General features: G+C 31.6%; 2 protein-coding genes across 2 annotated transcripts; one reads left to right on the top strand and one right to left on the bottom strand.

Annotated features, from left to right (window-relative positions):
* The first annotated feature begins 1,017 nt into the window (after positions 1 to 1,017).
* On the top strand, positions 1,018 to 4,371 carry LOC123209048 (probable cinnamyl alcohol dehydrogenase 9). Its single transcript, XM_044626772.1, has 5 exons — positions 1,018 to 1,205; positions 1,998 to 2,111; positions 2,873 to 3,386; positions 3,698 to 3,851; positions 3,991 to 4,371. The coding sequence occupies exons 1-5, from the start codon at positions 1,108 to 1,110 to the stop codon at positions 4,185 to 4,187; spliced, it is 1,077 nt and encodes a 358-aa protein (XP_044482707.1). The 5' UTR covers positions 1,018 to 1,107; the 3' UTR covers positions 4,188 to 4,371.
* Positions 4,372 to 11,723: 7,352 nt separating this feature from the next.
* Positions 11,724 to 13,180, bottom strand: LOC123215250 (putative pectinesterase 63). The gene is made up of 4 exons (XM_044635302.1): positions 12,656 to 13,180; positions 12,360 to 12,566; positions 12,017 to 12,252; positions 11,724 to 11,907 (listed from the first exon to the last, which is right to left on the bottom strand). The coding sequence occupies exons 1-4, from the start codon at positions 13,178 to 13,180 to the stop codon at positions 11,748 to 11,750; spliced, it is 1,128 nt and encodes a 375-aa protein (XP_044491237.1). The 3' UTR covers positions 11,724 to 11,747.
* Between the last annotated feature and the right edge of the window lie 1,344 nt (positions 13,181 to 14,524).

Genomic DNA, 14,524 nt, shown 5'->3' with positions numbered 1-14,524 from the left:
TACTGTAACTGACTAATCATAAATTAGTTATCCCAACCACAAGATTGATGAAATGAAAGTGCTTTCAAAGTGCTTTCAGTCACCTCCATAGTTTTCTAAAATTCATAGTGCTCTCCATTGAGAAATTTTGAGATTATAATCAATTTGGTTGGAAGGAAAATGTCAAATTCTAATAATTAAACAAATAAATAAATAGTATTTGAGCTTGAATATAAACAAATAAATTACTTATATATCATAAAAAATTTTAAAAAAATTAAAAAAGGCCAAGCTATGAGAGTTATTAATGATTTGCCGGAATTGCTGCATGGCCTCCACGTGCCACCGTTTCACCAATTAAAAGCCAATGTCGTTGGTAGTTCTAAGCCATAAAATCTGCATTAAAATTCTCATCTAATCCCTCTCTCTCTCTTTCTAAAGAAATAAGTTACAAATATATTCTATTTAGAACAAAGATTACCTTACCCCCTTTCTAATAATATTTTCTTCCTGAATAAGCCTCTCTTTTCTATTAACCCATCATCTATTGTCCCCCATTTAGATGCCCACTTTGAAAGTGCCCCTTTCGGCATGCCCAAGAAAAATGAAATTTTAAGCAGAAAATACTCTCTAAGAAATAGTAAATAAATTTTAGTTGTCGTTCCTTCCACACAACTTTTGGATCGCATTCTCTAAGAAAAATGATTTTTCATGTTAAGAGATTCTTATGAGAATAATGGATACGTTTGATGTCCTTAATAATAAAGATAAATAAAATAAACCTTAATTTATAAAATAATATTAATAATAATTGTATCATATCATATACTTAAACTAATTTTAATATTTTGACTAATGTTTCAATTTTTTTTTATTTAATTTCTATGAAAACTTGGAGTAAAAATTATCATCATAAATTCCCATAATTGCAGATAAAACAGTTGCAACAGGGCAGTTCCTATAATAAGAAAACCATTATGATGGGATAATTTTAAATTAAAGAAAATAACGCCTATAAATCTGCTGTTCCAGTTAGCTGTTTACATAGGTGGAAACTCCGGGTTTTTCTTTACGTGTCCCATTTTCCATTATTCCCATCAAGAGAGTGAAAGAGTGAAGAGAAAGAAAATGTCGAAATCTCCAGAAGAAGAGCACCCTCAAAAGGCTCTTGGTTGGGCTGCCAGAGATAGCTCTGGTGTCCTTTCTCCGTTCCCATTCTCCAGAAGGTACTTCTTCTTTAATTTATTTAAATGTTTTTTTCTTTTGATAATAATTTTATGCCCCTTCTGGCTAGATTGTTTGTTTTTGTTTTTTGATCTTTGACATGGGTTTTTATGCATATGATCTGTTAGAGCTTCAATAATTTGGAATGATAAATTTTTTAATTTAATGTTTTAAGGTGAATGCTTTATCATCTTATAATGGTTTTTTTTTTTTCCTGCAAAGATCATTTCTTTGAATGAATAACTTGTCCTTTTGTTGTATTTCACATAAATTGAATGCTGTGTTAATGGATTACGCTGTAAGAAAAGAAAATCCCGGTAATGGTCCCGGAATGTTATGATGTATTTAACTTAATATGCATTGATTGCGATGTTGATTATCAGTTCTTATTATCCATCTCATAGTTTGATAGCGAGGACTAATAACATTTTCTTTTTAGTAGTTTATCTACTGATTGAATGTTATCAAGTCGCATGTTATGTTGAATGGATGCTGCGCCTTACTGAAATTTTTTTCTGTTGATGTCACTGGTAGCGTAGGATGATCCATCAATGATTCTAACTATTCTGTTTTGAGCAAGTTGGTGTAATGGATGGCTTAATTAAGTTTTGTTATGCTGAAGGATCAACTAGTCCATTGAAGTCTGGTTTATGGAATTGGATATTTTCGGTGGTAGCAGTTGTGCTTAGAAATAGAGCTTGTCATTTATTTCAGGCAAATTAAGCCAGTGTCTGCTGTGATGATGTTATTTTGGTTGTTTTCATACAAAGTTTATTTGATTGTGTTATTGGCAGAGAAAACAGCAATGAAGATGTCACTATCAAAATCCTTTACTGTGGAGTTTGTCATTCTGACTTGCATTCTTGCAAAAACGACTGGGGTGTCTCCACTTACCCTCTCGTTCCTGGGTATGATCCTATATATACTTGAAATCATAGTGTTCAACACATATTTTACTGTTTTTAAACCTGCAATCCATGTAATGACATAGATATTTGATGGAGTCAGAATCTTTATCTCTCAATGTCAATGTTGCATAGCAACATATTCTGTTAATGGTATGTGGCTTAATGATTTTGTATACGTTTGCTAGATCTGGGCCTGGCTTATAAATGTGAAACTCAACAATATATTAAGTACCGACTTTTGCAATATCTATTGCTTGTGGTTATTTAAGCAAATATTTTGTTAAGGATGCACTTACTCTGATTACTGGAGTTTATCCAGTTTTTGAGCAGTTGAATGCTCCTATCCTTCATATTGGAGTATTTGGATTTTTCTTCTGTACTTGAATTGATTCGTTTCACTCTCAAGCATTATGAAATGGACAAACGAGGAAAAACTTTACAGTTATGAATTGGACTCTCATTCTTCACTTCTTTGTTAGGATATGCAGCAGAGTTTCTGTTAAGCTGGTACTGATTGTTTAATTACTTGCAGATATATTTATGATGAAGAATGAGAGTAATTATTGATGAATTACCAAATTCCATGTCTGATTATTCTGGCTATTTTGATATTTAAGGAACTTGTCTTTACACCATGAAATTCAAATTTCAAAGGATAAATTAATGTGAACTATTTTCATAAACTCTCTAAGTTTCGAGGGTCTAGCTTGTGCATGTCTGAGGACTTCTCATAGTTAGCATATCTGATTGTTCATCTGCAGGCATGAAATTGTTGGTGTTGTGACAAAAGTTGGGAAGGCAGTGACAAAATTCAAAGTGGACGACAAGGTTGGTGTCGGCGTCATGGTGAGCTCCTGCAAGAATTGCAACTGTTGCAAGGAGGACTTGGAGAATTACTGTCCTAAGATGATATTTACCTATAACTCAATTAACCATGATGGAACAAAAACTTATGGAGGTTATTCTGATATGATCGTAGTTGATCAGCACTATGTTCTCCACTTTCCTGACAACCTGCCCCTTGATGCGGGTGCTCCACTGTTGTGTGCGGGGATCACAGTTTACAGCCCGATGAAGTATTATGGAATGACTGAGGCTGGCAAGCATTTAGGTGTAGCAGGGCTTGGTGGGCTTGGTCATGTTGCCGTGAAAATTGGTAAGGCCATGGGGTTGAAAGTCACTGTCATCAGCACTTCCCCAAAGAAGGAGAGCGAAGCAATCAATAGACTTGGTGCTGATTCATTCCTTGTTAGCACTGATCCTGCAAAGCTTAAGGTAACCAAAGTTGGTACTCTTTGATTTTGAGAAATTAATGATAATTGATAACTAAAATCAACTTATTTGTCTTTGCTAAACTTCCCAAGTATGTTTGGCCTTTGAAGAGTGTAAAATACCTATCTTATGTTGTCGTTGCTTATGGTTCAGTAATTAAAATAAGCTGTCAACATATGATTTGTTCTGTAATGTCATTTGAAAACTGGTGTTGTCCTGATCATATCATTCTATGAGAACCAGTCCACAGGGAAATCAATTTTATGATATATGGTGTTTATGAATCACTAATAGCTCCGGCTTCCCTTGTGCAGGCAGCCATGGGCACCATGGATTACATAATTGACACTGTGTCTGCAGTTCATTCCCTGCTTCCGCTACTCAGTCTTTTGAAGGTGAACGGAAAACTGATCACTCTGGGCTTGCCTGAGAAGCCTCTAGAGCTGCCTATTTTTCCTTTAGTGTTGGGTAAGTTACATATTCAAAAGTCCCCACCTTAAGTAACTAAAATTAGGATCTCTAAAAGAGTGATGCTTCTTCAGACAAATTCATCTCTGAACTATGAACTTGCCTGAAATTAAAATAATTGCATAATGCTATGCTACAGGGAGGAGGCTTGTTGGAGGAAGTGACGTAGGAGGGATCAAGGAGACGCAGGAAATGCTTGAGTTTTGTGCCAAGCACAATATTGTTGCAGACATTGAGTTGATCAAGATGGAACAAATCAACACAGCCATGGAGAGGCTTGCAAAATCTGATGTCAGGTATCGGTTTGTGATTGATGTGAGCAACTCCAAGCTGTAGGTTAGCTTCAGTGTTAGGATTTACTACATGTTACATATGGAAGTGGATGAACGGGAAAGATAATTTGTGTCTTGGACTTCCGTTGGCCCTCCTGTTTGGTTCAATTGAGAATGTTATTGTTATCTAGTTGCTTTCATGTTTGAAAGTTTCACCTTGCGTGAGTAATATGGCTTGGTTTGTTAAATATGTATTTAACTTAGATTGTGTTTGGAAATTAACTATATTTGACACATAATCAACAATCACATTGGAAGTAAACAAAAGCAAACAACAAAAATGGACACAAAAATTTTTACATAGTTCGGCTAACCACAACATAACCTATATCTATGGGACTAAGTCCAACAGAAATTTCACAATCAATAAACCAATTGTCAATTGCATGATGAAATTAGCACATGAGCATTTCACTCGTTCAAGCTCCTTTTAAATCCCTTTAAGATCCAATAACAAATACATATCTCATGATATGAACAAGTAAATTAACTTGTTAGATGAATACAAGAAATAAACAGAGTTAAATTGCATAACAAAGTTACACTCACAAATAAAAATGAACCTCACAACAGGCACTAAAAATCAGTGTATAAAACAAAGAATGTTCTGGTTCATCAGCTAAAAAAAGAAAGTTGTTTTAAATATCCAATAAAAGTAAAACTAATGAGAAACTTGTAGAGAATCATAACAATACACTTGGACAACTTTTAATTAAGAGAAATTAATTAATTTACAGATATTTTATAGGTCTTAAACAAAATTACCCATAATTTTGCAATTTAAACAAAAATACCCAAATTTTAAAAGAGTTGACAATGTAATAAAATATATTGGAAGTAATAGGAAATTAATTAAAATTCCAGAGCACACAACATTCGCCATCAAACACACTGCCACCTTCGCCACCAAAACAAACCATAAACACACTACAATTGCCATCACCAACCCCACTCTTTGAACAGCGCAAATCACAAACCACCTACCCACACATAACCATTTGTATTAGCCCTCTTCAAGTACATACCACCAAAGGAAATATGGGTCAAAAAGACATGTTATCATAAAACTTCACAGTCATATAGTGATAAATCATATATACACACAAGTATGATAAACTTAACTCAAAATACATGTTAAAAGGTATGCAACATCATCACATCGAATAAATTCATTCATTAACCAAACACAACTATCCTAACTTAAATCTAAAACAACTTACTACCACACAAACATAAATACATAGCCACATGAACTAACGACAATACATATACCAAAAATCAAACAAAGCATATCCTCATACAACTCGGTTAGTTGAACCACTAGCTTCTTGTATTGACCTCATCTACCTATAAAATAGTATAAACGAAATATGTGGGTGTAAAAATACTTCGGTAAATAGTTAACCTATCAAGGTACCACAATAACACTAACTGAAACTAGTATTTCATTATTATATTGTGCTTCTTATTGTAACTGAGACATACTCTCAAATGTTTTTTAACATCTCAAATGTCTATCCAAACTATATTAGGGTATTTCATATGCCCTTACTCAATAAGTATTATTATCCTAGATGACTCATCCTAAACTCATAGTATCAATCGAATACCTATCTCCTAGTTTGGACACCATGGATGTCTTATGAAAACATATGTAAAATGACATCCTAAATGTCTACTTGTAACACCCACAGTTTTGGCAACCCAACTCTAACAACAAGGAAAGGAGAAAAGCTTGAAAGGATAAGGCTCATTTGTATGATCGATTTGCAAAATATAAAGTTAAGCAGGATCTCTTTACCACCTATTTTTATGCGTTTAATTATGGACTGAAGAGTTTCTCCTATGTTGAAATTGTGTATATGAGAATGATATGGATTGAATGTAATTTTTATCAAGAATGTTAATGATAAAGTTGTGTTAATGTGAGTTGATTTCCTAAGTTAGGGTTCTTGATATACTGGTATTAATAACGGAGTTTTCTTGAGTATCCCATTTTGAGTTAATGATGATAAATGTATGTATTGCATGTTAAGATGACACTTTAATGGGTTCAATTGCTGATATTATGATTTGTTGTTTGAATGTTATTACTTCGCATAACTTATGGATGTATATATGAGTTACAAGTTGTTTGGTAAGTCTTGACGGCACAAATGGCATGTTAGAGCTATAAATCCAGTTATTTGTTGTTAGTGGTGTGAGATTACGATTTGAATAAGTTGGGTTGCATAAAGATGTTCAAGACATGATCAAGAATTGTTATTTTGATTTATAGGTTCACCACACCACTATGTGGTATGGAACACACACCCATGTATTTGGTACCCAGGAGTTAAACCAAGTTTTTTTGATGACCTAGTAGCTATCAGATGTCATTGATCGATAAACAGTCAACTAGGACACCCAGACTTCATATTTATAAATTTAGCACAACCATGTGTAGGAAAAATGACCAGAAAAGGAAAGTGCAAAAAAAAAAAAATCTAAAAGGCACACACTTGTGTGTCTAAGGTACACGTTGTGTGTATATGAAAGTGCCACATAAGGAGAGGCCACGAGAAAGCAACCATGTAAGAGTAAATAAATAGGCATATCCCTATGTGTTTAGAATAGAATAAAGAAAAGAGAAAGGGAATTAAGCTAAGGATCTATGGTTCTTCCTAAGAGGTAAAGAGATTCTAATGCACAGTGGTCCCCAATGTACCAAAAAGATGAGACTTAAGCAAGCACGAGATAAGTTTAAGGTGGAAGCAAGTACGAGCCAGAGATTAGTTAAGGCTCGAGTTACATGCATGCTAGACATTATAAGATCAATACGAGGGGGCATTGTGAGTACACATTCTCTGCACCCCCTACAGTAGGGTACATCAGCAGAAAGATACCATACTTACAGTATGGTACTTGCTCATAATAGAGCCAATTGAGTGATAGTTATCATATAATGGAATAGAGATACAGTCAAATCCCTATATTTGATCCAATTCAATCTACCTATTATATAATTTCATTTTAGCTTCTAGATATAGATGTTTCCACTAAGTAAAGTTATGGTCACACTAGGGACCAAGGAAGTGATTCCTCAGTGATCAAATTCGACATAGTTCAATCTAAGAGTTAAAATATATAGCCTAGACATTTCTTAGAGTACAGTTTGAGCACAAAGTTGATAAATAGGACCTATCATTATCATTATGGAGTTTAATATTGACTCTAGATGATAGAGATGGTATGGGTTGGAATCAAGGGCATTTTGGTAATTTAAGTAAAAATTATTAGTAGAGTCTCTTATTTATTGAGGGTTTTATTACTCACTCTCATACTTTTATATGTGCAGATCTAGGTGAGTATGACAGTTGTAGGACAAACAATGGTCAAAGGGTATAGAGTTGTGAGGGCATCTATCATTTTAACTTTCATGAGTTATTATTTTACAATGAGTTTATTTATGTATTCAACTACACATTCCTTTTATCTTTCAGTTATGTTTTGAGCTATGACATTTTTTGTATGCTTCCGACTTTGGTCTTGATAAGCGTATTTTCGTAATTTTGTCAAGTTTGATAAATTTGGTTATTATTCAATTCTTTTACAAGTTTAATTATATGTTTTAATAAAAACAATGCTCGAATAGTCAAATTAGTGACATCTTCCTCTAGAGGGCAATACTTCTAGAAAATTGTGTTAAACTACTACTACTAGTGCATACAACACAATGCTGACTAGGATTATGGTTGATTAAGTTTCAACACCCTAACCACATTTGAAATCCGATCACAATCCCTCTCTTTCCATGTTTGCATAGCTACAAGATTGTGCAACACCCCTTCCAAAAGTGTTGCCTTCTAAAGGAAGATGTCGCTAACTTTGATTGTTTGAGAATGCATTCACTTTAATAGATTCCAATTCATACAAGATTGCAAAAATACCCTTTCATTAAAAACAAGTGGAAACGTAACAAAGGATGTCTAAACACATAACATAATCCCAAATCAAGAAAACATAATATGTAGCATAAACATAATTACAAAGTCTTAAATCTCAAGTACAAAATCTGAACATAAACATAATGATTGAAAATCCCCCAACCACTCTAAGCTCGCTGAGTGCCACTCGTTTCGCAGTCACTACAATCACTTGTATCTACACACATAAAAAGTAGGAAAGTGAGTGAAAAGTCATTTTGTAAAAAGAAGACTCTACTAATCTTTTACATGATCGCCAAATTACCTTTGACTTGACCTATCATAACTCAATCATTGGGAGTCTATCCTCAAATTCCCACAATGATGACATAGGTCCTATATCTCATAATTTTAAACTCGGGAACCTTTAGGTTACATAACATACCTCTTAGGACAATCTGTATCTCATTTGTTACTAAGGAATCACTCTAGATCCCAAATTGGTGTGACCACATCAGCTCTCAGTGAAAGCACTATCATATTGTAACTATAGTTGTATATTTATTCATTGGTAAATATGTTACTAGTGACATAAACTAGAATATCTTACTTATTGGAAATAAAATAAAAACTTATTAATTTTTTATGTTAGTTATTGTTGTTTTATTTTTTTTAACTAATCGTAAATATGACTTTGTTTTTTAAGATGGTTGTACACATCTACTCTCCCCTTAGGCTAAAGAAATGGTGGCAAGACATGTTTGGAAATCAGCAAACATGTTTGTCAACCCAAACAATGTGTGTAAATATAAGTTGTATGGTAGCAAGCACAAAGCTGATATTGCTGACTTGTTGCAGCAAATATATAATTGTAAAAAATTTCAACTATTTGATATTCCTTGTGCGCGCATTATAGTCAATGCATAGGTTATGAAATTTGTCAGATTGCAATCAATAAGTGTATCCATTCTACTCAACATCAACACTTCCAGTTGTTCATAGTGAAAACATTTATATGCTTTTAGACCAATCATAATGGGTACTTATGGATAATCCTCATGCAATTTATCCTCCAATTATGGAACATTAGTGTGTTAGTTGATCTTTGGGTCATAATAAAGTTTCATCACAAGGTAAGGAAGTGTATGAACATTATTGTAGTCAATACCAACAACTTAAGCATACTAGACTTAATTACCTTAGTCTAATTCTTGTTCTAAGTACATTGTCTTCAAACATGTTTATAACAGGCAGTAAGCCTAACTCTTCTCATAGTGGTTTGTCACATGGTCTTTATGGATCACAATCATATGATAAAGACAATGGTAAATGGAAATACTGGTTTTGATTTTTTTTTCTTATATATTGACTTGATTCCTTATATAATTTATTTGACTTCTTATGTTTCGGACTTGATTTATTATACAGGGTATTTGAATTTTTATGTTTTGGTTTTGATTCCTTATATAGTTTTTTATTTCTTATGTTTTGGACACAGTTCATGGTCAGCACCTGCTAAGGTTAGAGTTAGTCACTGTGGTTGGCCTAGCTAGGGTCAGTGGAGACTAGAGGAGAATGAGACGTGCGATTTATTTAGGGCTTATTGAGTAGTGTTTAGTGATTGGCAAAGCCAATCTCCAAATATTCATATTATGATATATTAATATTTGTCGATTAAAAAAACATTCATGTCAGTTTAGGATAGTTTTGTGTCAATTAGGACATGAGCCAATAAATTTTTAGATTGACTCAAAAACAATTAGACTTTTGATTCAAGCAAAAAAAAAAAAAAAAAAAAAAAAAAGCAACCCTAGACCAACTTTTTTCATGTTGTGTTATATCAACTTAACAAGTCTTATAGAAAATTTTCAACTTTACTCTATAATGATCTTGGTTAGAAAATTTGCATATTATTAGTATATTAAATGTGTTTGTTGTATTTTATCATTTTAAACATATTTGATCATATCTTTTAATGTAAAATGTATAAAACACATATTTTATATGATTGTCGTATTAAACCTGTATTATACTTTTTTTGTATTTTTTATAAATTATTTTCTTTAACAAATAATAAAACAATGTCATTTTACAAGACATAAAATTATGTCGTTTTACATAAAGTATATAAAATCCAACCGAAACTATGGCAAGTTGTGTTTCTTTTCTTTCAAAATCGAAAATTCTAACAATCTCATTTTGTTCTTTTTTGTTTCTATTTCTTACTTTCAAATCATCATTTAATCCTTCAATTTGTTGATGCTTAAAAATGATAATTCACATCGGTGACCGATCAAGATAAGAAACTTATTATTCCATTGGATTTATACTATAACAATCTTGTAATGATAAACTTTACTCTTAATTATTTTGCTTATAAAAGAGCCTTGAACTTGAGTGACAGTAGTCTGATAAATCTGTTTTTGTCTCTATCATGTTGCATTAGAGCCAAATCTTAATCCATATATAAAAAATCTCTACATGTAAAACAAAAAGAAATCAAGATTGTGATTTATTAAGTAGCTATATTATATGTTGGGAGTGTATAATTGAATCTTGACTATGTATTAATCTTTGAAAGTATTAAGACTATAATTTGAAAATTGATTATGTATTGTGTTTTGTTTGATCTAATGGCCAAATTCTTTGATTTGAAATGTTATACTAATTTTAATAAGGGGTTTTATGAAAAGTACTAAAATTATTATTAATGTTTGTCGTATTTTTAAAATTATACTATTGACAATGTATTGTATTAAACTTGTATATACACATCTTATACTTTTTACATGTCCTAATTTTATGATTGCATTTTTATAAATATATTTTTTGTTATTTTTTGTATTATACCTTTATAATTCATGTACCTTTTTTATTTCCTTTCCATATTTATAAAATGTGGTGATCTGACTTTAAATGAAACGGACAACAAGATCTATTGCCTTTGATAAGCTATCACAAGCATCTACTTTCCTAATTTCAATTATCCTTTGGCAAAATTAGCAGGAATTAAGTTAATCACAACAAAAAATTAATTATTAGTACTTCAAAACATTATAATTTGTTGCTATCATGTTCTCTTTACTTACCAAGTCGATTGATGTTTAAGTCTTCATTAAACATTCCATGTTAAAAAAATTCATATTGGATTATATAAATTCCAAATATCATTTAGGATTAATTTTTTTAATTTATTCAGGATCATGCATGTCATTGGATTTGAAATATAGAATATTATTTCAATCCTTTAAGATAAACCAATTGAGTATACCATTAGATTTAAATTCTAAATTATCATTTTAGTCTTATAAGATAAACCTTAGAGTGCGTAAGCATGGTTCTAATAAAAATTAATACTAAACAATTTTTAAAACTTCAAGAAGAGAGTGTTGCAGAATATGTATAGAATATAGTGGAAATATTGAGCCGCTATGTTAGTTTACACATATTATATAGATTTAAAATTATTCAATTACAGAATAACACATTATTAGTATATTCAATTGTGAAATTAAATATATATATATATATATATATATATATATATATATATATATATATATATATATATATATAATTTTACTAAATAAATAATTAATAACAATTTATCATCATTTGCAGTAAGTACATGAACGTCTTATATTAGTACGTGAATTCATTCATACATTAGGAGGTGGGAGAATCCACTTGTTGCCGTTTAAGTAAGTCATGCTCAAAAAAGGTTCAGCTTCTTTATCTGATAGTATCTTCACAAATTTTGCTCTTTCAGAAGAAATAGCTCCTGGTCCCTTGCACTTGTACTCGCCAAAATAAACACTCCTACGAAAATTTCAAATTAAGAAATAAATTACAATATTCAATGCTTTGTTAATAATTAAAATATTTTTCAGTTAACTATATAAAGGAAAAAGATTGTCAAGTTTCCTACTTTTTATCGTTGTCGCTCATGCTATTTAACCACCCATCACTGTTTATGAGAGCGCCCATATATGTGTAAGCAAAGATGACTCTAGGACTCTCCTTCCATGCACGCCCAAGATAAATGTCACCGGTCCCAACTATGGTGCAATGTACAAATGCGAATCCACTTTTCTGAATCGGTTTTTCCCTTCCATTTGCAGTGATCACTCCCAACCCTTTTGCAACGGATTTTATAGTAGTGTTCTGTAAGGACATTACAATAATTAAATAGCTTATTTCTATTGCTTTTAAGATGTAAAGTGTAAGAAAATTTAAGTTAAAATGATCAAGAGAGAGATAATTAAAAGTACCAAGTAAAGGGATTGTCCATTTCCAAAAATGAAGTCGACTGTGCCTTCGATGTAACAATTTCTGAAGAAATGTCTTCCCATATCATCACACAATGTGTCTTGAAAACCTATGAACTTGCAATTATGAAATGCTGCTTTATCTCCTGATATTCTTAAGGCAACTGCCTGTGCATCTAATCTTCTACTATCTGGCATTGGAGATGAATTCTACAGAAGAAGAAGAAAACAACCATTAAATGCAATCTTATAAACTGCATTGGTATTCAAAGTAGAGAGACAAAGAGCAAAAGGCATACCACAAACGCAATATTAACAGCTACGAAGTAATGACTTTCCACAATCGCTGTAGCACTATTAAATGTGCCATACTTAGCAGCCGTCCCATCGTACACAATGGTTGTTAACCCTTTTGGGTCCCCAAAAAGCGTTATAAAGTTCTTTGATCTGTCAATTAAGATCTTCTCGCGGTACTCTCCTGCACCAATTTTAATCAACACCCTTTGTGAATTCCCTGCAGGTATGCTCTTTATTGCATCAGTCACTGACTTGAAATCTCCGCTACCATCTTTCTTGACCGTTATCACCTTAACATGTGCTTCTGCGGCTGCCAAAGCTCTGTACAAGGCGGACTTTGTGTTATTAAATTTTGTCTTCTTTTCATCAAAGTCTTTGATGCTTCTGTCAATCCAATCGTCGAGTTTTGACTTTTCCAATGGGATGGCAGTGCCTGTGCAAACTACAGTTGGAATTAAATGGGAAGAAAGGAAAGTCGTGGTTAACACAATGACAAGAATGCCAAATTGTTTTATCTCGTAAGCCATTCTTGATTGTTAATCTTGTGCCTGTATGTAAAACAATGAAGTATTTATAAATTCACGTAATAATGGATGTGGAATCATTTTTGTTTTTTGTTAGCCATTTTTTTGTTTGCTTGGTTTGTTAGTTATGATGACACCCTTTTTTGAGAAATCAGTTTACATATTGCACTCATACAAAGCTTGTAAGGCTTTCAAATAGTAAATTGAATAAGAAAACTTTTCTACTTATAATGTTTCAGGTAAATAAGTTGTAACTCCTTTTAAAAATAAATAAATATAGAATAATGTTTAACTATTTAATTTAACATGCCAATTAGGAATTTATGATTACATGTAATCATAATAAATATAGATTATATTTTCATTTTCTAATACTCTGTAGTGGTTTTGATGAATATACAGTTGTATTGTGAAAAGATCATTTTTACAATGTGATAATAAATTTGAGTGGAAATATAAAATATCCCAACTTGAGTTATTTATAAAATATTATTTGAGGTTTTCTCTCATCGCTGCGAGAAAATCACAAAATTATTTATGTCTTATGACTTTCCACAATAACCATAGCTCTATTAAAGGGATGTTAAAAAAAATACTATCATTTAGGCCGGTATATATATTTTTATCATATATTTTATTGACTAAATATTTATATTACAAAGTTTAGCATAATATTTGACATACCTTTGTCTTCAACCTTAAAAACACAAGTCTCAATCAACCTTTGAACACTAAATAGATAATATATTGTATGAAACTTATCCTAATTCAAATCAGTATTGATCCCTACCCCTTATATTATGTTTTTTTTTTTTTTTTAGAATTAAAATCCTGTGATTTATGGGAATAAGAATTTATTCTTCAATGTTATTATTTGTCAATTAAATTAGTTAGATATTAATAGTACAACCTAAAAAATAAAACTTGATTATGTGGAATGATTGTTAATGATGTGTTTGGAATGAAAATCAAGTATAAAACATATCTGGAGAAAATCAAAGGTTAGGAGATATCTCCAATTAAATTTAATTGAAAATTTAAATTATTAAATTAAATTAGAGATTTGAAAGAACTGGTAGGTAACCTCGCCTACTAGGAGATATCTCCTAGCAAATCGCCTACCCTGAGATATCTCTCTACCCTTCGATTTTTTTAGGTACGTTTTCTACCTGATTTTTATTTCAAACACATCATAAACAATCATTTCACATAATCAAGTTTTATTTTTCAGTTTCTAACTAATTTAACTGACAAATAACAATATTGAAAAATAAATTTTCATTTCTATAAATCACAAAGTTTGTCTACTATATGAATCAATACTGATCTGGATTAGGATAAGTTTTA

The sequence above is a fragment of the Mangifera indica genome, chromosome 1 (genome assembly GCF_011075055.1).
Source record: "Mangifera indica cultivar Alphonso chromosome 1, CATAS_Mindica_2.1, whole genome shotgun sequence".
NCBI classification, from domain to species: domain Eukaryota; kingdom Viridiplantae; phylum Streptophyta; class Magnoliopsida; order Sapindales; family Anacardiaceae; genus Mangifera; species Mangifera indica.
The sequence above is the reverse complement of the archived record's forward strand: the minus strand, read 5'-3'. Positions and strand labels throughout refer to the sequence as shown.